We start from the raw sequence: 24,389 nt of genomic DNA, 5'->3' as shown, positions 1-24,389 counted from the left end.
TGCATACTTTGCAACCATTGAATACAAGAACATCACATAACCGCAACCCTGAGTCATGTCATTCGGAGACCGTCGTGTTAAGTTTGCACTTTTCGGCCTTGGCCGTCTGGGAGTGCTTCGAGCTCGTATCCTCGCCTTCCAGCAGCCTCGGATCGAACTCGTCGCCGTCTGCGACACCAAGCCAGGCACAGACAAATGGGCCGCAGAGAATCTGCCCTCAACTGTCCAATATTTCTCAGACCCTCAAGAATGCTTGAAGAATAGTGGCGCCGAGGCTATCCTCATCTGTACCGCGACAGCTACACACGCACCCTTGATCCTGCAGGCCCTTGATCTCAATTTGCACGTTATGTGCGAAAAGCCCGTCTCTGTGGACATCGCTACTACCAAAGCAGTCGTCGAGAAGTCTGCTTCTAGGCCTGACCTTAAGTTCCTTGTTCCATTCACTCGCCGATGTAAGTAACAGGAGGCCGCTCGGTTTGTAGATTGCGAGACTGACTCACGATAGACGACAAGTCCTACCGTCAGGCAAAGGCCTTGATTGACAATGGAACTCTGGGTGAAATTCACGCTGTTGAGACGACTGGTATCGATCAAGCGGATCCTAATGGTATGGCCCTAATTGCCCCTAGTCGTCGTCTCTGTCTATGAACTGACCATTCGGTTCAGCCTTCTTCGTGGCCTTTTCTGAGATGTCTGGCGGTATTTTCCTCGATTTTGGCATCCACACCGTTAGTCCCAATATTTTCATCTGCTATCATCAATCCATTAACACGGTACTAGGTCGATGCCGGGCGATACCTGTTGGATGTCAAGTCTGGTCTCTCCAACCCCAAGAAGCAAGTCAACAGAGTCATCGCCTTTGGTCAGAATGCTGTTTATGGGGACCTAGCCAAGTATGGCGACGCTGACAACGCGTGGGGTCTGGTGGAATATGCCAATGGCAAGATTTTCAAGACCTATCTCGGCCGTACGCTCACTAGCGGATTCGAGGATACGACTCGAGTGTGCGGTACCAAGGGACATTCCATCATCAACGCTAGCTCGAATGTTCAGATTCGCGACCATCTCGGTATTCGCACGGAATCTGTGCCTGATGCGTTCACTCTCTTCGATGCGACCTTCTTGACTGACCTTGCCGAGTTCGCCGATGCGGTGCTTGATAACAAGCCCATGACTTGTGTGCCAGAGGATGCTTTCGAGGCGGGCAAGATTTGTGCTGCTCTACAGTACTCATTCCGCAAGGGTGTGCCCGTATACTTCGACGAAAATGGTCTTCCCATCATGGAATAAGGTATGAAGTGATTGCATATATCAGAAGATAAAAAATAGCAATGGAAATAAGATTGTAAATAACTTTCATGAATTCCATGGCACTTATAGAAGAATTGTACAATATGTCAAGATTTTCGTAGTGTCCATAGCATGAGGACCATATCAGTCTGGTTCTTAGTGGCTATATTCAAGGGCGCAGATTTACCACAGCATCTGTAAATGCTGAACCAGAATCTAGCAAGTGAAGCATGGCATCTGGGACTTTTAGTTAACTTTGAAAGTCCCTAGGATGATCTGGCTCTATGACAAATATGCCGTATACTACGAAGCACCATTTAGTGCGGGTTAACTGTACTAATGCTCTGAGGGTCCCGGCACCACAACGGCAAGACTGAATTGGCTGAAGATATAAATAACACGTCTGAATAACACGTATATTATTTCCAGGCCGCGGAGGTCGGGTGGAAATCTGCATTACAGCGCGATCACCTTGCATTTTTAGATGGCATTCTCTCTGGAATCCGTAGTCCCTATGTGTTAGAGTTCCGTAAAGACTTACCCTGACAAGTATAGATCGATCTCCTCTAATTTTTTGCTAGTCTTAGACAAGGACCCGCCTCATTCGAGTTCAGCCGTCTATTGTCCTTTGTGCTGTGCCGAAGCAACTAGTTTTATCCGAGTAGAACCTGTTGAGGCAATATTGGGCGAACCTCGGCGGTATATCGCCGCGCATATCTATATCGACACAGGGCGTATCCAAGAACAGGTCAGGAATTAGGGCAAAGATCAATTATGCACGGAGTTTGTCCGGTCATATGATACAATACTAAATACAGCTGGGATGCGGCGAGACTTTCCCGATTAGGAAATTTTCGACTTCGCGACTTCTGATTTTGAGGCCTTCAAGGTAGTAGCTAAAAAGAAGATATATAGATCATCCGATGTTTTAAGCATATATCGGCAACTCTGAAGCATTGGCTTTTCCTTCGCTCAGTCTGTGAATATTGCCTAAGAGATACCCTTTCAGCAATTTTCTCAAAATAAACAAGATGGCACCATACGTTCAAGACTCCGCTGACAGCGATGCCGTCCCTAAGGCTATACAGTCTAAGAGCGCGACGCTCAACCACGACCAGGTTCCAAAGCCCGTCGCGGACGACTTCATGTACGACTTCAAGTACAACCACGCACTCCCTACCATCGACGTTTTGGGCGTTACCATCCCCACGGATTGTGATGCTCGTCAGGAGGCCGAAGGCATCGTAGCTCGTCTCTCTAAAGCTACATCAGAAGAAGACGCACAAGCTTTCGCCGAACTATTCCTCGATTATGGTGAGACCCTGCGCAAGAAAGATCCGAAATCTCGACTTTGGCTAACATCATCTCCGAATTACAGGCGTGTGGCGGGACAAACTCTCATTTACCTGGGACTTCCGCACATTCAATTTTAGAAAGGCCATTCTTCAAGCCGCCACCGACCTTTTGCCTCAAACCAAGGCTAGAAACTTCAACTTTCTCGACCCTGCGCCTTCAGTGTCTCAGCCTTACCCTGACTTCTCTCAGCTGCAGTTTGTTGTATCCTTCGAGACTGAGATTGTGTTTGCCTCGGCCGTCATCAATGCAGTCCTCACTCAAGATGGCTGGAGAATTTACACTATGCATACTGTTGCCGAGAGTCTTAAGCAATTCCCTGAGCAGCCCGCACCGGATGGACATATGACTGGTATCACTAGCTGGGAGAGTCAGAGATCCGAGGCTATCAACACTGTTGACCCTGAGGTGTTGATCGTTGGTGGTGGTCAGAAGTAAGAGCCTATGCATACAAGCTCTATGGCATGATACTAAATTATTTTTACTAGTGGTCTTGCTATGGCAGCGCGCCTGAAAGCTCTCGGTATGGTGAGCCTGATCATCGAACGCAGCGACGAAATTGGAGATGTCTGGAAGAATCGTTACGAATATCTTTCACTCCACTTCCCACATTGGCCCGATGCCTTGCCATACTTCAAATACCCTCAGCATTGGCCCACATACACTCCGGCTCAGAAGCAGGGGTTATACATGAAGTGGTATGCCTCCGCTCTGGAGCTCAATGTCTGGACCAAATCAGAGGTTGTTAAGGCAGAGCAAGACGCTGAGGGAAAGTGGACCGTTGTCATTAATAAGGAGGGCAATGAGACTCGCACACTACACCCTAAACAGCTTATTATGGCCACGTCGCTATGTGGTGTTCCTTCCACCCCATCTGTCCCTGGAATGACTGACTTCCGGGGCGAGATCCGTCATTCCAGCAACCACAAGAGCTCCCGTGATTTTGTCGGGAAGAAGGTCTGCGTAGTCGGTACCTCATCCTCGGGCTTTGACACAGCTTACGAGTGCGCTCGTCTCGGAATTAATGTGACTCTTCTCCAGCGCTCACCGACTTATGTTATGTCTTTGACCCATTCCGTTCCTCGGATGCTTGGAATCTACGCGCCCGACAAGAACGGCAACCTCCCCGATACCGATGTCATGGATCGTATTAACTTCTGTACGCCAGTTGGACCCGGGGAAGAACTGGCCAAGCGCACTGCTAAGGTTCTTGAGGACTTGGACAGGCCTCTTCTCGAAGCTCTGAACGCCCGTGGTCTGCGAACATGGCGCGGCCAGCGCGATACTGGCAACTCCACACTTGGCCAGACCCGAAACGGCGGGTTTTACTTTGATGCCGGTGCTTGCGAGGAAATTATCAATGGCAACATCAAGGTAGAGCCAGGTTTTATTGAGAAGTTCACTGAGGATAAAGTGATCTTAAACGGCGGCCGTGAGAAGGAGTTTGACCTAGTCGTCTTTGCTACCGGATTTTCCAACACGATTGATTCCATTCGCGCGACGCTTGGAGAGAAGATTGCCAGCCAATGTAGGCCTATTTGGGGTATTGACGAGGAAGGCGAGTACAAGACAGCCTATAGGGAGACGGGAGTGCCCAACTTGTGGATCATGGTTGGTTTCCTTCCAATGACCCGATATGCCTCCAAATTATTGGCTTTGCGTCTGAAAGCCCTTGAGGAGGGCGTTTCCCCTCCCCCTTACAAAGTTTAGATCCTCTAAAAATGTATTGATTGCGCGTTCAAACAAGTGTGCTGTAAAAGAAAACAACCAATAATCTCTATTTCTGCACCGTATTGGGGGTTTACAGGAATCGTGTCTTTTGACTATAGATTTGGCCATATTCTGTGTTATATACATCGTGATCATGTCTTAGACAAGTTCGAAAAGCTCCGCACTACCGCGCTATATCTATGGGGTCAATAAATATCTTCTAATGTTGGCTTTCCAAGGAGCTGCAACAATCAATACTCCTCCCATCGCTGGATGTCTTCTGCCATTGATTGCTGTGGATGAAAGAGAAACCAGTGCTATATTCTACTTCAAGTCAGGACTCGGGACAGACTTTAGTGACCAGCGGATTTCCTGATTTACATCTAATGGACCATTTCAGTCTATAAAGATTGACATTTTTCATAGAGTATTGTTCAATCCTAGCTACAAATTCCAGGCCTTTACTGCGTGTACCAGTCATCGAAACCAAGATCCCATCCAAACAGAGGCGTATTGATACGCTTGGCCTTTCCTTGCGCAGCCAGGCCATTCAGTACATCCATATCCTCGCTGGATAGAGGAATGATCTGACCGTTGCTTATGATTCGGCTTTCCTTAATGGACTTGGGCAGTACAACAACGCCCCTGTTGACATGGTAGCTAATGAGTACCGTAGCGGCTGGAATGTTATTCTTCTTAGCGATCTCCTGAATTGCCGGATCAGACATGAGCGGAGCGCCTGCAATCGACCACGTTAGCTAGCTTTACTTCAAAGCTTTATAGAGCATGTAAACGTGCACATACCTTCAGAGCCAAGTGGGGAATACGCCTCGAGGAGGATGCCGTGCTTGTCGCACCACTCCTTTAGTGCGTGCTGAGGAAGAAAAGGGTGCAACTCGACTTGGTTGACAGCAGGGATCACGGTCCACTTCTTTTTGAGCTCCTCTAGATAGGGAATCGACCAGTTGGCCACACCAATTGCCTTTACTTTACCGGCCTTGTATACCTCCTCCATCTGGCGCCAGGTCTCATTCTGGTCCCAGGTTCGGTCGACTGATCGTGTGCCATCGAGGTTGACAGGAAGCAGCGCGCTCGACTCGTTCTGTGCGAATAACTTAGCTATGCAAATGTCGTGAAGGGAAACACTAATGACTTACAGGAACAAGTCGGACTGGCCAGTGGATAAGCTGATGTTTGTGTTAGCCGTGCGTCTACCCAAAGAAGAAGAGGGTTGATTTACGTAGAGATCGAGGTAGTCTGTGCCCAAAGCCTCAAGTGTCTTTTGGAGACCTTCCGCAACATTGTTTTGGTGAGTGTTCCATAGCTTGCTGGTGATGAAAATATTTTCGCGAGGGACACCACTGTCCTTAATACCCTGGCCGACTTCGTGCTCGTTTCCTGTTTATCCGTTAGATCCCAGGGACGTGCTTCCTTTTTCTAACCTAATGCCCACCGTAGATCCTGCGATTTATTAGCCAAGGCTATTCACTGCAAAGGAAACATCGCAATCTTACAATGCCGCGTCAATATGAGTATATCCGTTCTTAAGAGCGAACGAGACTGCATCCCGGACTTGACCAGGTTCAGATCTCCAAGTGCCTGTATTTCTTGTTAGGAAAAACCCGCTAAGGACCACAGAGACGAGCTTATATCATACCAAGTCCTACGGCGGGAATTTGGGCGCCGGTGTTGAGCTTGAAATGAGTCGGGGGTGCCATATTGATTATTATGGGAGATGATGGTGGTAGATCAAAGTGTATCAGTCTGGAGCTTTATGCTACTCTTTCAGGGTGAATCACACAGAGCAAAAGAAAGGGCATGTTGAACGGGGCCATTTCTATATTTGAGAGGGTCTCCAGAAAGGCTAGGCGAATCACTTCCTGATCGTAGCTTTCAGCCCCCACCCGCAGCACAATGCGCCGCAACCTTCCTAATACGGTAATACTTGGGATAATGATGATTGATCGCCAAAACCCGGGGTTGAAGCTCCAGCCCCGACGAAGGCGGCATTGATGGGCGCCCCCAAAGGTAGGAACGCCACTACTACTCTTTCCTGGTCAGAGCAGTGAACACCTCCTTTCGAATGCGCTGCCATATTTACCTAGGAGCTATCGGAAGTCAAGCTCTAACTATGAGTAGTTTTTGACTCCGGTAAATTTCATATAAAAAGTTTTGATAACTCGCTAGATCTAGCTAGCACTCAGCGTTTGGAATATTTCAAGATACATAAGTGAATAACTCGGTACAACATTTTTAGTAGAATTATGAAGCCAAATATCACCCTTTCTGGCGTCGACGGGTGGGGTCTCTTTTAGAATAAGGTTGCATTAAGTGGGTCCGCTAAAAGAATGTCAACCTTGGAAGCCAATAAAGGTCACGTGTTAGGGGGATTTAGTACATTAAGTCAAGGTATTCTCTAGACAGTAAATCGGGTATTCTAGGTGTAAAGATCATAGCTAGGCACTGCATTTTCGTAGAGCAGATTTCTGCGAGGCCAGATACCCTAGTATACTCCCTTGTGACTAAACTAGGGCTTGATGGTTACAAATGTGTCTGAGAATTTATACTATCCCCGCCTCTATTGCACTTTTCCCTTTTTTTTTTCTTTTCGGGTACGTTATAAAACAAGGTACATATATACCCATCTAGCATCCGTTGTAAGCAATGGCGCAGTTTCACTCGAAAAAGTTGACAGTCAAGATTCTTTGTTCATGGACAGAGAACATTGATTAGATATTGTCTAAAAATGGTGCTTGTACTTGTTAATTTACAATATGCTGTGATGCAAGGTCATTGGAATTGTTCTCATATTTCCAAAACTTCATAACAGACTGGTCATTAACATGCAAAACCCAACAGCAAATCTATTTTTTGGCGCATATGAAACGGAAGGATCCACGGGTATCTGTATCCAACTAGTCTTCATCCATCGACTCCCATCCATCACCTCCACGAGGCTCACCCTCACCCTCACCATCATCCTCACCCTCATCCGAATCAGACTCATCATTATCAGGGTTGATACCAACAGTGCGCTCCTGGACCTCACCAGCAAGATCAGGCAGACGAGACACAAACGCACGACGGACAGCGCCGTTAGTCGAAGCATCCCAGATCTGCACATTACCCTTGCTACCAGCAACAGCCAAGCGGAAGCTGACCTCCTGATCGGGAGCGAAGGAAGTAGAGAACACCTTACCGACCTCAAGCTTGCGCGTGACAATCAGAGTAGGTCTATCGTTCTCGACACTCCACAGCTTGACGGTCTTATCTGTTGAGCCAGTCACCAGGAAACCGGGGATGTAGCGGTTGATGTCGAAGGATGAAACAGAGGAATCGTGTGCTTGCAGAGACCAGACGGGCTTGGACTCGGCCGGGGTGGTGGGGACGTTGCGCATATCGTAGCGGTAGACCATGCCGCCGTCGGTGGTCACGTAGAAGAAGTTGGGGTCGTGTGAGTCCCAACGCACACATTCGACGTCTGCATCGACGCCCCAGCGGGCTTGCGCGTCCGGCGCACGCATATCGGCTGCCACGACGGTGCGGTCGTAACTGCCGCTAAGCAGAATGGTGGACTCGGTCGGGTGCCAGTCTAGTGAGCAGACCTTGTCCTTGTGGTTGGAGTAGGACTTGGCGCAGGTGGCGGTGTTGAGATCCCAGAGCTTGACGGTCTTATCGGCTGAGGCCGAGGCAAGAAGGTTGCGGTGCTGACGGTTGGCGGCCAGCGCCAGGACGGCATCGATGTGGTACTCGTCGTTGGCCTTAGCCTTCTTCTTTTGCTTCTTCTTCATCTTATCGGCGTCCTGGCCTCCCTGTCCGAGAATAGCGTTGGGGTACATGCAGTCCACGACATCCAGATCCCAGATCTCGATATCGGGCTCCATGGTTCCAATAGCCACGAAGTTTCCTTGTGTCCGACCCTCGGGGTTCTTGCCAACGGGGATATCAAGCCACTCTGTGCAAAGGGGGATGCCGGGCAGCATGATGTCGTGGTGCACGTAGAGGTTGTCTGCTTTGTCTTCGTAGACGTAGACCTCCAAGTGTGCAACTTCGTCCTCCACTTTTCCGGCCAGTAGAAGGTTGTCAGTAGGCATAATCTGAAGCTCCTCGCGTTCCTCATCATCCTCGTCCTCGGGGATCACAAGGTACGGGTCTTCCTCGTTGGGCTGGTGGTAAGCCAGGGATTGGACATTGCCGAACATGGTGATCTTCTCTCCATCCTCATCTCTCTCCTCCTTGTCGTAGTTATCCATGTCGAATTCCTTCAGCACATCATCATCCTCGCTGGAATAGATTAGCACGAGTTAAATCCTCACTGCGCACACTACTCACGTTGAATCAGTGCCCTTAGCTGCGGTCTTCTCCTCAGAATCATCAACCATAGCATCATCACCATCATTTCCAGATCCCTCCTGCGCAGCATTCATATCGTCCTGCGCATCCTCAAGCTGCATGCGCGCAAGCTTAGATATACGGCCCATCTCGGCCTCGTCAATCTCATATTTGGTAGGGAACTGGGCAGCGACACCGCGCTTCACCCATGTCGTAGTCGTAATCATGGAAGACATTGTGAAAGTGTTGTGACAAAACTGATCACCGTCCACTTTTTTTTTTTTATCGGCGATATTTTTTTTATCGGTGTGCCTTGAGGGGCTTTCCGCCCGGCAGAATCAGGCCGATCTTCTTACCGCCGGGACGTTTCGCGGTCCCGCGATGTTCTTTGCGTTGATCGTACGATTGAACTTGCAATTGTCTTTTGAGTTGTTCTGCTTTTCAGCCTAATATCACCGCAATCATGCATTCTCATCTCCACACTTCTTACAATGCCAGTATGTCGAGTCCATACCCGGAGGATCCCTCTAGCCGCCACATCCCACCGTTGCCGATACTGATTGATATCACACAGATTGCGAAGAGATCATGACTGCTCTTGACGAGTGCCACGCCAAGGGTTTCCTACACAAGGTCATTGGAAGCTGCAATGATATCAAGCGCGATGTGAACAAGTGCCTTTCCGCAGAGCGATACCAGCGCGCAAAGCGCAACCGAGATGATGCGCGCAGCAACCGTCGGCGTGTTGAGGATATTTGGGCCAAAGAGCGCGAGCTTTCTCAAGGGCCTGCTGTGGCGAATGTTGCCACGGAGGCTAACACTAGTGCCGCGAAGCAATAGACTGCCATGAGATGAGCACATGCCATCATGTTTGGGAATGGAGTTTGGAGTGTGCTTTTAATGGCTATTCTTTGATTTGACTTATACCTGAAAAGAAAGCACCGCTGCTTGGTATTGTGGGCATCTTCCGCATGGCCTCGAGACTGCAACACAGCTGGGATATGTCTCATGAGAATGCATGAGGACAAGCAAACCGAGCCCAAATTATCTCCTCTCATTTCTAGGGAAGAAAATTGTACGATATCTGACATGTAAATATATATGAACTACTGATTTTCGCTATTTTATTTTCCTGTTTTTATCTGGCACTAATGCCACCCACTTAATCTACGATGTATTGGGATTATAGGATCTCTTGAATGATATCAGATGTACATTACTATTATGTACATCAGCTGAACTTTTAAGATATAACCCATCCGATGTGAACGCCGCACCTAGAGTGAAATAAGGTTGAGAATGCATGCAATGATAACCAGCATCATGAGTCGCCTATGCCGTAAAGATTCAATCAAGCGTCAACCTCCATAGCCTCATTAGACTCAGCGGCTCCCTCGAACTCTTCACGAGGACCTTTAGCATGACGACGTTTCCTCTTGGGCTTAGGAGCGGTAGACTCTTCGCCATCATGCTTCTCAGTAGCATCTGTGACAGCCTCCTTCGGGGCCTTATTCTTCTTCGGTGCAGGCGTATCAACCTTCTTCTTAGGTTTCTTCACGCTGAGAGGATTGGGCGCCTTGACCTTAGGACCACGCTTCTTCTTGGGTTCTTCCTCATCAGCACTCTCGCCATCCTCGCCATCCCTCTTGCGCTTGCCCAGCATAGGATCCACATCCAAACCAGCGCGGAACTTCCCACGCTCATGACCATCCCGCACCATCTCGGACGGGGTGCTCATAGGCTCGAGGACCATGACCGAGCGCTTGACGTAGATAATAGGCACACCGGGAATAGAGCGGGCACCGGAGCGCAATGCACGAGAACGGCGCATAGCTTCCTCTTCTTTACGGTCTTCCTCTGTCTTCCGTCTGCGGGGTTGGTTGTCGTTGTTGCTAGTCTTTCTCAGAATTGGATCCGCGCACGCGAGAATGTAATGCTCCTTGTTCTTCTTTGATTCCGCATTGGGTGAAAGCAGTGAGAGGAGGCACTCGACTTCGTCGATGGGCGTGGAGTCCGCATTGTGAGAGCAGTGGCGGAGCGGGAGTTCTGTAGGCGGGGGAAGGAAGAGAGGTCGGTATGGCTTTTCGGTTTTGGGGTTGATGGGTTGTGCGGCCATGATAGCGGCGAGCGAGCACTTTGTCAATACTGCATGACGGTTAGATGGGATGCGTCTTGGCGGAGGGAAACTTTGTTCGGTGCGACTTACGAGGCTTGACCTTTCCTTGAACTGTTCGTTCAAGTGCAGGAATTAGCTCCATCTTGAAAGAGTCGGTCGCGCGAAGGAAATTCGAGTCAACTGTTCGAGCGCAAGTCAGCACTGTACATCAGAACAATGCATTAAATGGAACATACCCAGGACCTGGTAGGCCTCTCGGAAACCGAAAGTGAGCTCATACTGGTGCATAAGCTTGCGATACTTCTTTGAACGTTTGGCCCTCATTGTGAATGATGAATGTCAAGTATTTGAGGATTGAATGCAACAAAAGCCATGAGCTTCTACGTCGACCGAAACTTTTTTCATTCTGCCGGGCGGAAGCGGCGATGCCATGGTCCGTGCTGAGGATGAGGTACCCAATACTTTGTCCAAGTGGGGCATCTAGCCTTGAAATTAAGTACCCTATACTTCCCATTTACTGATCTCCGCAGACTAAAGATGAGGAATAACACAGTATACTATGCATTGAGACAGAGAGATATCATTATTTATTACATTTAACCCGGGAATTATTATTAAATGATAGATATAAAGCCATATCGTGCCAGAAATGGAATCCCTCATTGGTGAATACACAAAGAAAGGGGCCTCAAATATTATAGAGGGGGTATTTGTTATAAGAAGAAATAACAAGCTCGACAGGGTGGCATCAGGCCTTCTGTATATTCGCAACCCGCCGATGCACATTCCCCGCTAGTCGTATGGTTGTCTGGGCCGGTGGAAGATGCCAGCGGAGAGTAGTATGATGATGGCCAGGCGAGACTAGGCAATCAAGCCTCGCACTAGGAGACTAGGGGATATGATTTCCTGGGTATTCGTGTTTGACTGCGGGGCGTGCCTGTGTCCTGATCCGGCACTTGCAAGGTACCATAGCTGCGCACTGGCGATTGAGCCGGACCAGCTTTTGGCGGTACATATAGGCATCTAGCACGGACGCTAGGCAGGGAACAAGAGACTGTCGAGTGATGCCGAGATTCAGTATTGATAAAAGCCAGCGCACGTTCCGAGCGCGGAATCCAAGATCCGGTTGATAGTGAAAGAAAGTCCGACCGTAAAATCAATGGCTCTCATCCGTCGCTTTTCTTGCAGGACGCGACCACGACCGAAATATCGTCCATTTTGCCTCCTTCAATAGCCAGACCTTCTTCCACGGCCTTCTCCATGAACGGACTCTCTGCAAATGGATCCTGGGCAATCGTCAGAGCAGCATTAAGTAGCTCCCGGGCGACATAGACATTTCGGTCATCCGATAGATGAGAGTGCTTCGTAGCATTATTCGGCTCCGCGTGCTCTCCCTCCCATGTGACAATACTATCCATAACGACTTTCAGGACCTCATGTTCCCAGAGGTTATCCATAACGCCATCCGAGAGCGCCAAGACGATGTCGTCTTCCTGCACCGCAATTTTGGACAGGACTGCATCTTTCCGTGGTGTGTCGATACTATTCGTGCCAAGCTGCATAGGACAATCGAACCAATGCCACTGCTCCGCCGTGCGGAAAAGGACTTTGTTCTCGCTTGGTCGAATTACAAGGATCTTGCAATCGCCCAGATTTGTGACGTAGAGCAATGGCTTCTGTGTGCCGTCTTGTTCCTTGTTCCAGTGTAGTATGGCAGTGGCCGATGTCGTGGTGCCGAGCCACTCGGTAGGAGATGTGGTTGCCTGCAGTGTCTCCTCGTATGCATACTGCAGGTATCCGACCGGGTCGAGGGAGGGCATGCGGCGGTTGACGTTCTTTTCGACCTCGAGGGCCCAGAAATGTAATAACAGTCTGGACCAGAGTCTGTGTGGGGAATAAAAAAGTCAGCGATCGTGCGCATAGGATACAAAGTGAAATAAGAGCACTCACGCAGCATGACCGCGAGGTTTCGTAGCCCATGCGCCTACGCCATCGTCGACGCCTATGAAGTTCTCTGCAACGATGATTGCATCGTCTCCGTTGTTTAAGCCGCGAATTAGCTCGCCCTTCACGGATAATCTCTTATCCTGGCTTAGTCCGTGGGTCGTCAAAGGATCCGAGAACGATGAAGAGGGTGGGGAAAGGAAAGGTGGAGGGAAGGGTCGTGAGGGTCGTTTAGCACATAAAGCGTAGCCGGTCTCGAATCGAAAAGGCGAGTTTGGGGAACCGGACTGGTCGGGGACGGGAGTTGTGATGCCGTAGGAGGGCCAGACTGCCGCGTGGTATGGCCGTGCCGTGCTCGGTTGTCGGCGGGCGCTCTGGATCGCCTGGTTTATATTGATGTTCGCGATCCACTTGCTAATGGACGTCCATGATGATGATAATGAATGTGACACTGCCTTGGTCACCATCCCTAACTTGGCTCTCTGTGCACCAAGATGGGCTCGAGTTTCTGGGGCATTAAGGCATGAAAAGTGAAAAATGAAGAGATGGAACGCAGGAAGACAGCAGGAAACAATTATTGACTGATGCCAGGACTTGAGGGCACAGAGAAGAAAAATGCGACTCACCGGTGAAGGCCGAAAATATCTCGAAGATATCACTGGTCTGCGCCGCCGACTGTACCTTACACTACGGAGTACCTCTGAGAATATGAAAATTGTTAAAATCTCGACATTTCTGATATTTATCAGTTTATAGTAACTTGAATCTTTCTTTATATTTCTTGGATTTGTTAGATTTGTCCAAAATTTCATCTATTTCAAAAAAGAAGAGTCGATAATACAAAAACCCTGCGACTCTTAGGGCTACGTTTACTTATCTAGATCCCTGTCGATCCAATGAGCCTCTTGTTTATATCGCCGAAGATGGGGTTTCCCCTTAAATGACTCCGTACAGCTATTAATTTCATTTTATTTACATAATTATTACAAACAAAACAAAGGTGTTTAAAAGCTACATGCCAAGTAGAACACTTCCGAAGACACCGGTACCCAAGTCAGCAAGGAGAATATATCAAAATGGACTATAAAAAGCAGTTAGCAAGGATTCCAAAGAGTGGGGTCTTATCTAGATTTCCACCATGAAGATCATAGTCTCTAATCGCCGAGCTGACTAGAGCTAGGGAATACTTCAAAATGCCCCTGACGATTATTTCTCGTGGCTGTAGAGGTGATCCAAAGTGTATCACTTATGAGGTTCCTGAAGGTGCGGCATAGGCTGTGCTGTTGGGGTTGTGAATCGTTGGGTATGGGGGCGAGTCTGTACGGGACATTAGGTATCATCTGGGGCTGAATTAATTTCATTTCGAGACTCGATATGTAGACCTCTCGTTGGCTTTATCAAATAGATGACAAGGCTCATGATCAGTTTCCATTATCTGTCAAATGGTGTTCACTCCTCTGGGTTCCTCGTATTATTTCCCTTCGATGGTTTCTCCCTCATCGAACATTTCCCCTGCCGAATTGACCTTTCCTCCTTTCCGTTGTCGTTTTTTTTGGGGGGGTTGTTTTGTTTTGTTTTCTTCTTTTTTTTTGTTTTTTCTTTTGTGGATTGAAATCCTTTGGACGGTGTTCACCAAATTCGAATGTACAGAATAGCCACTGTGGGAATTCTTAATCCATTTGAATTGTGATCGCAGTTCATGAGCCGAACTGGGAATCGTAAATCATCAATCATCAATCGTATTTGGAGTCATGGTCGTAGTTGTCATGGGTAGTCGTATTGTAGTCGTAAGTCGTAAACCGGAGTGACAACATCGCGATCTTAGAAGCTTGCCAGGGATTCTTCCCTGAGAGCCATGTCTCGTTCTGCGGAAATCAACAGAGAGAATAATTCGAAAGCCTGGTCCAGTTCATTGGCAATATCAGCAGGCTCAACATCACGTCTGAGCTCAACAAGACCATGGAAGAACATGCGGGCGGTAGTAGTTGCAGTGGCGGCGAAAGTAGGCCCATTACGTCTTTGGGCAAGACCACGCTTGGTCGTCATGATGCGTACATGTCGCTCCGCACAGGGGCAGCCGCGCTGAACATCTTGGGTACACTCCGAAGCACATGAGCAGGTAGCTTTGCAAATGCACTTTCGTTGTCTGATGAGTTGGTAAAGGCCTGGGGCGGGCTCCTTCTTGCGCTCTTCTCCGATGGTTGTGCCTAGTCTTCTGGCGGCCTCAGACATGCGGTAATCCCTCACAATATCTGTGTCCCAAACAGCCATGCCCACGTTGTCCGGGTAAATCCAGGGAAGCTCGACGAGTGGAACGTCATCAGGGGGAATTGTCACAGGCGTCATGGTGAGATACTTTTCCGACATTGTTGCCATGGTCTCTGCTGGGATACCGTTGAAGAATGGAATGATTCCTTTCCATTTTTCACAGTAGGACCCATGACGGTAGGAGACAGTTCTCATCGCAAACGGGCGAAATCCGAGGGGGTCAAAGAAGGGAAGTTCTTGCTCGCTTTTCTTTTTCATAACCTGGTTGATGTATCCTTGCTGGAAGTAAGCGATGACGTCTGTCCGACGAATTGCGCAGATCTCAGGAGAGTCCAACACGTCCTTGAACGCAAGAACAATGCGGTAGAGGTGGTCTGCCTCTGGCATGAGGAATGGAAGCTCGATTCGCAATGCACGAAGGTCGACACGGTAAGAACCACAGAGCTCAATGCTAGCCAGCTCAATGGTAACACGCGCATAAAGGGCATAATAGAGGTTCTCGACGGTGTCGATCAGCTCAACCATATCCTGGGTGCGCACATTCTCTTCACTGCGTTTGATCCAGTATGGTAGACCAGTCTCGGAGTTGTCGTTCTAAGAATAAAATGTCAGTGTTAGCAGTTGTATTTCCAAGCAAGAGATAGAAGAATGGGGACAGAGTAAGTTTCGAGCTCAAGACATACCTCAACACCGTAGTACAAGATGATTATCTCCATCAACTTTGACATAGTGTACAACTTGCCAAAGATGCGCACGATGACACCGAAATGAATGGATTCTTCGACAGGGTCCATGTTCTCGGGAACCACGACCTTGGTAGGAGATGTGGGCGAGGGCATAGATGGAACCATGACCCAGTCATCGCTGCTCACAGTGTACAGACGGAGGCTGCGCCGGCCGCTAGATGCGAGCTATAACAGGTCAGTATTAAATCTTTCAAAAGTGGAACCAATGGATGGAGTTAGTCACTTACCAATGCCTCAGAAAATGCTGCTCTGTCAGCAGATGATCCAGACTTGAAGGTCGTTTTCGGCTCAGATCCAGTTGTGTTTGAATTGGAGGAGACGAGCGAAGGCATGGTCGAATTGCTGGAAACTTGGCGACGCGGGTTGGCAGTACCATTGATCAGAGACAAAGCTTCCCCCACAATTGACTGGCAGTATCTGAAGAAGCGTTCCTTTATCTGTTCAATTTCTTCATAGGGAGGGTCCTCTCCATCTTTGACACGCGCACAGGCATTCTCCACCATGGCCTTGCTGGCCTGGGCATAAGCATCAATACAGTCCTTGGCCGGTTTGAAAAACGCGTCCAAGTCCTGTCCTGAGTGCAAAGCATTCAGGCGAGCCTGGGAGATGGTCGAAGCCATTGCGAGAGGGTCAAGGTTGGAATCAGATGCCATAGGGACAGTTGGGAGAGGGGTAGGTGGGAACATGAATTCGGAATAAACGCTGGATTGGTTGGACACGGGACGTTTGAAACGAGGGTAAACAGGTAGGATGAGTTCAGATTGGGTCTCATGCTGAGTTTGGGTGAGGTCAGGCTGGGTAAGGTCTGATTCTTGTGCAGACGCCTTTCGTAGTTTGGAGAGAGCAGCTCCCCACAAACTCTTGGGAGCCATACTGATGACCTTCACAATATTAGAATGAGATGAAATTATTAAGAGAAGAAGAAACATGAATGGTATTAGATATCTACAAGTACATACTTATGTTCCGAATTCTTCTGCGCAGAGGGAAGGAGCGACCAGCCGCTTGAATTTGCTCTTGCACAAAGAGAAGAAGGACAAGACCAGACATTGGAGGATATAACGAACAAGAACATGAGAGTTTGAAACACAGTACGGAGTACCGGAGATCTACCACACGCTTGGAGGGTCATCTGGTTTTCTTGTTTGCGACTGCTCATAAATTGATGGATCCGGTCAATTGTTGCTACGGCGATATGTTGGACAGTAAAAATTACAAAGAATATCTAAGGGGCTGGGAATCCTGCGATTGGTGGCAAGACGCAAAAATTATACTAAAAACAAAAGATTTATAGGATAAAGGGAAAAGAACCACGGTTCATACATCTATAGACCCGCACATAACTATGTAGATATGTCCAAAGTCGTGCAGAATGAGCATCACCTTAAATGGATATACTGCCTTGAGTAACTTGCTACAAGCTCAAGTAGTTTACTACGACTCGAACGATAGTACTACGGAATAATATGTTTATAGACCATGATAGAGTCTAGAAAGTGGGCCGTTGACATGTATGGTTCGGTTGCTTAAGAGGAATGGCTTGAGTACATAGTTGTTGAGGCTAGTGTAGTGCTAAGACTAAAAAACCCGATACTTCAGATATGCTGCTATGTAGCATGGAAACAAAGAAAAGGTGTATAAACAATAAACTTGAATTGGCTCATACAAACAAATAAATTCGAAGCTCTAACCCTGTACTCGGAACGTGCGGCCACTAGCAGTCTTGCGCTCACGCTCTTCATTCTCCGGTCGAGCTCGGTTGAGCACTGTTGAGAGTTAGCGGTAAACATACTTTTTTTTGGATTGAATAATACGTACCCTGAAGGAAGTCGGCTGTTCTCTTCCTCATTCGAGTGTGGATGTAGGCCTGCGATTTAAATGGTTAGTCATCAATCCTTTACAAGTGATGAATTCTGAACAAGACTGAAACCGCATACCTTTGAGGCTTTGATGTGGTAGTGGAAATAATCACGGAATGTCTGGATGTGGGAGATGTTTTCATAACGACGCTGCGGGGTCAGGTGTCGAGGGAACAGAACTGCAACCCGGGTCAGTACTAGAATAGAGATTGAGAGCACTATGCTGATTCATACCAAAGGTGACATAGCTAACTTCGCCTCCAGTGGCATTCAAACCAGGGATATTGGCTAGCTCAAGGGGAGGGTCGTTGCGGAACAGAACTTGAGGGGCATTCTGAAGTGTCAAGACACGTCGCCGAGCGTCGACGAATTCCTATAGGCTGTTAGTAAAAGTTCCCTATGAATCCACGGACCAATTGCGGCAAATTACGAACCTGTAGGAACACCTTGCCGAAGATGCGGTCTGTCTCTTCGCGGAACACGGTGCTGAAGATCACTGTGACTCGATCCCAGTTGGCTTTGATATAGATAGCCTCCTCTTCGCGGTAGTGAATCGCCATAACTTCACCGCCCTCCTGGATACCCTGTGGCGCTGACTCTGAGGTGTATCTGGAAGCCTCCTCGGCAAGCTTGTTGAATTCGTCGAATGCTCTCTCGAAAGGAGCAGCCATTGCATTCCGTTTCAGGAGGGCAAGCTTCATAATCAGGTCACTCCGGACCTCCTCCTCTGCGGGCAAATTTTCGAGGTCGATTTGTACTGAGAAGTCATAGCCCGGCTCTGGAGACACGATGTAGGGACCGTATTCTCTCTCCAGCACCTCCTGGGCTCCATACTGAACCAATTCCTTGTAGCATTTCACATTGATCGAGATGAGAATCTTGGTCTTAGACTCGGGGGTTGAGAGGTGAAATGTCACACCATCAAAGTCGGAGACCACTTGGTCGATGGAAACGGGGGGCGCTCTGAGTTCAGCTTGTTAGCCGGATGCCTGATTCGGGGTGATGTGTATACAATGCGCGGGGTCGCAGTGCTGGGAGGGGAGGAACAAGGCGTACCCAGAAAAACGCTCCGTTAGGAGTGACTGGATCAAAGCATTCTGATAATCTAAGAGAAGCATGACGGGCAGGGCAATGGCTGGTTTACAGTGCAGATGGGTGGCTGTTGTGAGGTTGCCCGTGATCGTCATGGGCGGTGGGGGGGAGCCGGAGAGGTCGCTGTCACCGCCCGTATTAATTTTATCCTATCGATAGCAAATAATCGGAGATTCCAAAAATTTTCCCATCCACGCTCAACGATGGTGAAATCATACTTGTACGTGCGATTTTGATGATTTGAGATCCTCTGATCTAAGCGCTAATATTAATACAGTAAATTCGAGCATTCGAATACATTCGGGCTCGTCGCTTCGGCGTCTTCGAATGCGGTTTGGGCCAAAGATGACCAGATCAGCGTTGCACGCCAGACGGGCGCAGGACGAGCCATTGTCGGCGCAGGTGAAGAAGTTCTCTGCTGGGATGTGAAGAAGGGAGAACTACTTGGAAGATGGCGCGATTCTGCCTGCAGAGCGCAGGTCAGTGTGGTCACTCAGAGCATGACAGATGAAGATATCTTCGCAGTTGGGTGAGTGTCCTCCGGCGTGACCTAGTCGGATGATTTTTCTCTAACTATTATGTCCCTTCTTAGCTACGAGGATGGAAGTATTCGTCTTTGGGATTCGCGCACAGCTACCGTCATTATTTCTTTCAACGGTCACAAATCTGCCGTAACCAAGCTGGCCTTCGACAACGCAGGCGTGCGCCTCGCCAGTGGTTCAAAAGATACCGATATTATCCTCTGGGATTTGATCACTGAGACCGGTCTTTTCAGACTTCGCGGACACACCGACCAGATCACATCGCTACACTTCCTCTTCCCCTCGCCAGAATTGCTCACTGCTTCCGGATTGAGTGAACACTCCGGATTCCTATTGACCACCGGAAAGGATGCATTGATCAAAGTCTGGGATCTGGCTTCTCAGCACTGTATTGAAACACATGTGGCACAATCAAATGGCGAGTGCTGGAGCTTGGGTCTTTCGCCTGACCAGGGCGGATGTATCACAGCTGGTAATGATGGTGAACTTAGAGTTTGGTCGATTGACGAGGCGGCTATGATGGAGATCTCCAGGGAGAAGGTGGGCGCTGATGGTCGCCGCATTCTCACAGAACGAGGAACTTTCTACCGACATGGCAAGGACCGCACAATCGGTATCCGGTTCCATCCTCGCTCAGACTATGTTGGATTCCACGGTTCCGACAAGTCGGTTGAAGTTTGGCGCATTCGCTCCCAATCGGAAGTACAAAAGAGTATGGCCCGGAAGAAGAAGAGAAGAAAGGAGAAGGAGGCTCGCACCGAGGAAAACGCACCGGAAGAGGATAACGACAAGTCTGAGGATGTTTCCGCCGCTCCTGTATCGGAAGTCTTTGTCCAACACGTTATCGTGCGAACTGGTGGAAAGGTTCGTTCGTTTGACTGGATGACCAACAAATCAAGTGGCTTGAACCTCTTGGCTGCAACAACAAACAACCAGCTTGAGGCCTACAACGTTGTGCCAGCGAACAAGAAGAACACCGACAGCGAGGATCCCGACTACACTCGCAGCTTGGCAGTGGACATTCCCGGTCACCGAACAGATATCCGGTCAATTGCATTGAGCTCCGACGACCGTATGCTTGCCTCTGCTTCGAATGGTAGTCTCAAGATTTGGAATGTTCGCACCGAAAGTTGTCTACGAACACTCGAGTGTGGATATTCCCTGTGTTCCGCATTCCTTCCTGGTGATAAGATTGTGGTTGTTGGTAACAAGAACGGAGAACTCGAGGTGTTTGATATTGCATCTTCAACATTGCTCGACACTATCAAAGCCCACGACGGACCTGTTTGGTCACTCCACGTGCACCCAGACGGCAAGTCCATGGTTAGTGGAAGTGCGGACAAGACAGCCAAGTTCTGGAATTTCCAGGTGGTTCAGGAAGAGATCCCTGGAACCAAACGTACCACTCCCCGCCTCAAGCTGGTACACACAAGAACCCTGAAAGTCAACGACGATATTCTCAACCTTCGTTTCTCTCCTGATGCGCGACTTCTGGCGGTTTCCCTCCTAGACAACACCGTGAAGGTCTTCTTCGTTGACTCACTCAAGCTATTCCTCAACCTCTACGGACACAAGCTTCCTGTTTTGAGTATGGATATCTCTTATGACAGCAAACTAATTGTCACTTGCTCGGCTGATAAGACCGTTCGTCTCTGGGGCTTGGACTTTGGTGACTGTCACAAGGCCTTCCTGGCCCACGAGGACAGTATCATGGCAGTGGCATTCGTTCCTCACAACAAGGATGGAAACGGTCACAACTTCTTCAGTGCAAGCAAGGACCGTATTATCAAATACTGGGATGGTGACAAGTTCGAGCAAATCCAGCGCCTCGTTGGTCACCACGGTGAGATCTGGGCACTTGCCATGAGTCACACTGGCGACTTCATTGTCAGTGCCAGTCATGACAAGAGCATCCGCATCTGGGAACAAACAGACGAGCCGTTGTTCCTAGAGGAAGAACGTGAGAAGGAGATGGAAGAGGCCTACGACAACACGCTTACCGCGTCTCTCGAGCAGGAGGAGGATGGCGAAGACGGCGAAAAGGCCGAGGCCGTCGATGCCGGCAAGCAGACGACCGGCACTCTCATGGCCGGAGAAAAGATCATGGAAGCTCTGGAGCTAGGCCTCGAGGATCTCGAAGTCGTACGCGACTGGCGCAAGGTCAAGGCCGCCAACCCTAACGCCGCCGCGCCCGATCGTAATCCAGTCTACCTGGCTCTCAACAACGTCTCCGCCGAGCAACACGTTCTGAACACCGTCCAAAAGATCCCCGCAGCTGCCCTCCAGGACGCTCTCTTGGTTCTGCCATTCTCCAAACTCTCCGCTCTCTTCACCTTCCTTAACATCTGGGCTGATCGCGAATGGAACGTGCCCCTTACCTGCCGCGTGTTGTTCTTCATTCTGAAGACCCACCACCGCCAGATTGTTGCCAGCAAAATGATGCGCCCTATGCTCGACAACATTCGGGTATCGCTTCGTCGTGTCCTCGCTCGTCAGAAGGATGAGATGGGCTTCAACCTCTCCGCGCTGCAGTTTATTGGCAACCAGATCCGCGAGCAGGGTACCACGGATTACGTTGATGAGGATACCTGGGAGGAGCAGCAGACCTCCAAGGGCACTGGCAAGAAGCGCCAGTTTGTTAGCGTTGCCTGAGTAGGATTAGGGTTGTATACAAGCATGTCTATTGGCGTTATCATTTTCGACCTCGTTACATTGGAGGTCTTGTCTGTCTGTGTTCCATATAAAAGTTTTATATCCTTGGGAGTTGAAAGAGAATATAAAGGGATGTATGATAGCTCAATTTCGAAGTCAAATAGAACTATTTCCCTAGGATAATTGTCTACTGAATTTCCAAGTGTATCAAAATAAGATAATTCATTTAATTGGTCTAACTATTATATCCTCCCACATGCACCAATCCAAGCGATAATAACCGAAAAAGAATTCAAAATCTGTATTGCAATGAGACATCATTAGCAATTTGCTCCAAGCAACGACATGTTGATCTTTCCAAGACCAGTACCAAGAAAAGAAACAACAAGCATCCAAAGACTCTACTCAGGAGAACCATTGTAAGCATCGACGACAGGGGTTTCCTGTCATACCTCTTCCGGCTCTTCCTATTAAAATTCCGGTTCTAATGCGAATCTCATCATGATAGAGTCTGTTTGGTGCGATGCTTGTTGTTCCTTCACTTGTGGTCCTGTCATGGGGTTTTGTACCACATACCTATTAGTGGGTTCTTCCAGCATGAAATCGAAAATCAATCTCATTTATTGATCTTGATCCATGCTGGGATTTGGTGTTGGTTGGAGCTGGAGAAGAGGAAAGAGTTCGGTTGGGAGTTTTGTGAGAAAATTTGGCCCGGTGGAGCTCTCTTAGTCATGTTGGTCACGTGTTGGTTTTATATGGGGCTACCCCTTGAGTAGTGGATACGGAATTTGTATAGAAATTTGAACGAAATCTTGTAGAATATTTAATATTCGGTCAATGTTCATTGTCATACTGGTATCAATTTCATGACGGTCATAATTACCCGTTTGAGGCATGCGGTGGTGAAACACGAGGTCTGATCAAGATGATGGCTTCATTGTACCACAGCAAGAACATGTCCACCACTGGGTTTCCATGAAGCTACTGCACGAGATGCAAACCCATCCAAGAGGCTTCTTGTCTGCATCCTGGTCCAAGGATTTGAGGGTATCAAGTGCACGGGTTCGATTCTTGAAAACAAATGCACTCCTTTGGTCTGCTTCCTTCTCTTGGGTTTGATCAAAAGGTAAACGCCTTTTCTGCGAGTTTCGTGGCTCCGAACGCACAGGTTGGATAGGATTTTGGCCAGATGTGGATGTGGATAGCGTACTGTTTGGAGGCGGTCGTTCTGCTGCACAAACATCACAACATAGGAAGGTAGACGGATTCTCGAGTGTGCACGTTGGACAGATCCATGGAGCCTCATATGAACTGTTATCGGCTGCGAGATCAACAGTTTCATTTCTATTTGATGACGACGGTTCTTTTGGAAGCGCAGGCAGAGTTTCAGATAAAGCAGGCGGAGTATCGGAAGCAGTAGGTGGTGGTGACGATTTCGTCCGAGGTCCAGCCGGGTTTTCTTGACTTGGCGGAACATATGACGACTCATATTTCTCCCTTTCCTCTTCCTGTATCAGTTCAATAAAGGCCTCCATGATAGCCCGCTCGTTTGCGTCATCTTCCTCGGCCTGGGTTCTAAATCCATGCGAGGCCTCTTCCGCAAGCTCGGTGCTTCGGTCAGTTCCAGATGCACAACCCTGGGTTACTTCGATCCGCCGCTGCGCAGCGTCAGCCCGGAGTTTGCGTATATCTGTTCCTCGAAGCACGGGGGCGCCGCCAAGCTTTTTGCCAGAATTTTTGGCAAGAACTCTTCGCTGTTCAGCAGCGGCACGAGCTTGACGTCGAGCTTCATCCAACGGAATTCGTTGGCCACCAAGACGCTTTCCTTGAGATAAGAAACCCTCTCCGGTGTAGCCTTTTCGGGCTAGTTCCTCATGCTCATCACGAAGTTGATTCCACAACGCGTGAAATTGCTGGTTGTGGGGACCAATCACATTGTGGCAGAGTCTACACTCTGTCAGAATTTGTATTTTAGGATATTGAAGATGTAAAATCACTCACTCATGAAGCATAGTATCCAAAACCTGCTCGATAGGGAGAAATTGCCGTTGGTCAGAGGGATACCGTAGTCTTAGACAAATCTTCTGGCCCGCGTTGACATTCAGCCCCAGTAGGTTTCGCTGCTGTGGATAAAACTCACAGAGCGCGCCTACTCTCCAGGCGCGCTGTCGCATGATCGGTTTGACCAACGATGCGACTTTGCGCAGGATCAAGAGTGCCTCTGCTTCTCGGGGGCGTTTCTTTTCATGGCGGTATTCTGAGATCAGAGGATCTAACTCGCGCATTTTCGAAATCTCTTGATCAAGAACTTGAATGGTGCAGGAAAACAGGACGTCGCTAATATGTGGATGTTACCGCCTTGTTTGCGATAGCCTCCTCCGAGACGAGGGTCTGAACGAGAAGTTTTCACATCCGAGCATGCCCAAATGAGGGCATTATACGGATAGCGATGCAGGTAGTCAGGAACAGTCAAAATAACATG

At 48.8% G+C, this 24,389-nt stretch overlaps 11 protein-coding genes across 11 annotated transcripts; 4 read left to right on the top strand and 7 right to left on the bottom strand.

Moving 5' to 3' along the window:
• Positions 1–55: 55 nt before the first annotated feature.
• Positions 56–1,293, top strand: PGRI_050900 (putative NAD binding Rossmann fold oxidoreductase; the record flags this gene model as incomplete). The annotated part of the gene is made up of 4 exons (XM_040792803.1): positions 56–455; positions 509–610; positions 670–731; positions 784–1,293. The coding sequence occupies 4 exons, from the start codon at positions 56–58 to the stop codon at positions 1,291–1,293; spliced, it is 1,074 nt and encodes a 357-aa protein (XP_040644770.1).
• A 1,031-nt stretch (positions 1,294–2,324) lies between these two features.
• Positions 2,325–4,356, top strand: PGRI_050890 (flavin-containing monooxygenase; the record flags this gene model as incomplete). The annotated part of the gene is made up of 3 exons (XM_040792802.1): positions 2,325–2,607; positions 2,672–3,080; positions 3,135–4,356. 3 exons carry the CDS (start codon positions 2,325–2,327, stop codon positions 4,354–4,356), a joined length of 1,914 nt encoding a protein of 637 aa, XP_040644769.1.
• A 461-nt stretch (positions 4,357–4,817) lies between these two features.
• Positions 4,818–6,074, bottom strand: PGRI_050880 (putative glycerol dehydrogenase (GCY1); the record flags this gene model as incomplete). The annotated part of the gene is made up of 7 exons (XM_040792801.1): positions 4,818–5,095; positions 5,161–5,458; positions 5,514–5,543; positions 5,597–5,754; positions 5,810–5,817; positions 5,871–5,955; positions 6,014–6,074. The coding sequence occupies 7 exons, from the start codon at positions 6,072–6,074 to the stop codon at positions 4,818–4,820; spliced, it is 918 nt and encodes a 305-aa protein (XP_040644768.1).
• A 1,197-nt stretch (positions 6,075–7,271) lies between these two features.
• PGRI_050870 (rRNA-processing protein PWP1) lies at positions 7,272–8,924 on the bottom strand (the record flags this gene model as incomplete). Its single annotated transcript, XM_040792800.1, has 2 exons — positions 7,272–8,640; positions 8,689–8,924. The coding sequence occupies 2 exons, from the start codon at positions 8,922–8,924 to the stop codon at positions 7,272–7,274; spliced, it is 1,605 nt and encodes a 534-aa protein (XP_040644767.1).
• A 227-nt stretch (positions 8,925–9,151) lies between these two features.
• On the top strand, positions 9,152–9,528 carry PGRI_050860 (COX assembly mitochondrial protein; the record flags this gene model as incomplete). Its single annotated transcript, XM_040792799.1, has 2 exons — positions 9,152–9,185; positions 9,263–9,528. 2 exons carry the CDS (start codon positions 9,152–9,154, stop codon positions 9,526–9,528), a joined length of 300 nt encoding a protein of 99 aa, XP_040644766.1.
• Positions 9,529–10,039: 511 nt separating this feature from the next.
• Positions 10,040–11,128, bottom strand: PGRI_050850 (rRNA-binding ribosome biosynthesis protein UTP23; the record flags this gene model as incomplete). The annotated part of the gene is made up of 3 exons (XM_040792798.1): positions 10,040–10,833; positions 10,895–10,984; positions 11,041–11,128. The coding sequence occupies 3 exons, from the start codon at positions 11,126–11,128 to the stop codon at positions 10,040–10,042; spliced, it is 972 nt and encodes a 323-aa protein (XP_040644765.1).
• Positions 11,129–11,970: 842 nt separating this feature from the next.
• On the bottom strand, positions 11,971–13,215 carry PGRI_050840 (uncharacterized protein; the record flags this gene model as incomplete). The annotated part of the gene is made up of 2 exons (XM_040792797.1): positions 11,971–12,688; positions 12,755–13,215. 2 exons carry the CDS (start codon positions 13,213–13,215, stop codon positions 11,971–11,973), a joined length of 1,179 nt encoding a protein of 392 aa, XP_040644764.1.
• Positions 13,216–14,569: 1,354 nt separating this feature from the next.
• Positions 14,570–16,634, bottom strand: PGRI_050830 (uncharacterized protein; the record flags this gene model as incomplete). The annotated part of the gene is made up of 3 exons (XM_040792796.1): positions 14,570–15,610; positions 15,700–15,927; positions 15,990–16,634. 3 exons carry the CDS (start codon positions 16,632–16,634, stop codon positions 14,570–14,572), a joined length of 1,914 nt encoding a protein of 637 aa, XP_040644763.1.
• An 814-nt stretch (positions 16,635–17,448) lies between these two features.
• Positions 17,449–18,808, bottom strand: PGRI_050820 (actin-related protein 2/3 complex subunit 2; the record flags this gene model as incomplete). The annotated part of the gene is made up of 6 exons (XM_040792795.1): positions 17,449–17,528; positions 17,581–17,629; positions 17,700–17,800; positions 17,856–17,994; positions 18,056–18,584; positions 18,678–18,808. The coding sequence occupies 6 exons, from the start codon at positions 18,806–18,808 to the stop codon at positions 17,449–17,451; spliced, it is 1,029 nt and encodes a 342-aa protein (XP_040644762.1).
• A 108-nt stretch (positions 18,809–18,916) lies between these two features.
• On the top strand, positions 18,917–21,907 carry PGRI_050810 (snoRNA-binding rRNA-processing protein DIP2; the record flags this gene model as incomplete). Its single annotated transcript, XM_040792794.1, has 3 exons — positions 18,917–18,933; positions 18,991–19,242; positions 19,306–21,907. 3 exons carry the CDS (start codon positions 18,917–18,919, stop codon positions 21,905–21,907), a joined length of 2,871 nt encoding a protein of 956 aa, XP_040644761.1.
• A 920-nt stretch (positions 21,908–22,827) lies between these two features.
• PGRI_050800 (metalloendopeptidase WSS1) lies at positions 22,828–24,192 on the bottom strand (the record flags this gene model as incomplete). Its single annotated transcript, XM_040792793.1, has 2 exons — positions 22,828–23,854; positions 23,909–24,192. The coding sequence occupies 2 exons, from the start codon at positions 24,190–24,192 to the stop codon at positions 22,828–22,830; spliced, it is 1,311 nt and encodes a 436-aa protein (XP_040644760.1).
• Between the last annotated feature and the right edge of the window lie 197 nt (positions 24,193–24,389).

This window comes from Penicillium griseofulvum, assembly GCF_001561935.1.
Source record: "Penicillium griseofulvum strain PG3 chromosome Unknown contig_84, whole genome shotgun sequence".
Taxonomy (NCBI): domain Eukaryota; kingdom Fungi; phylum Ascomycota; class Eurotiomycetes; order Eurotiales; family Aspergillaceae; genus Penicillium; species Penicillium griseofulvum.
Note: the sequence above shows the minus strand (reverse complement) of the source record. Positions and strands in the feature narration are given on the sequence as shown.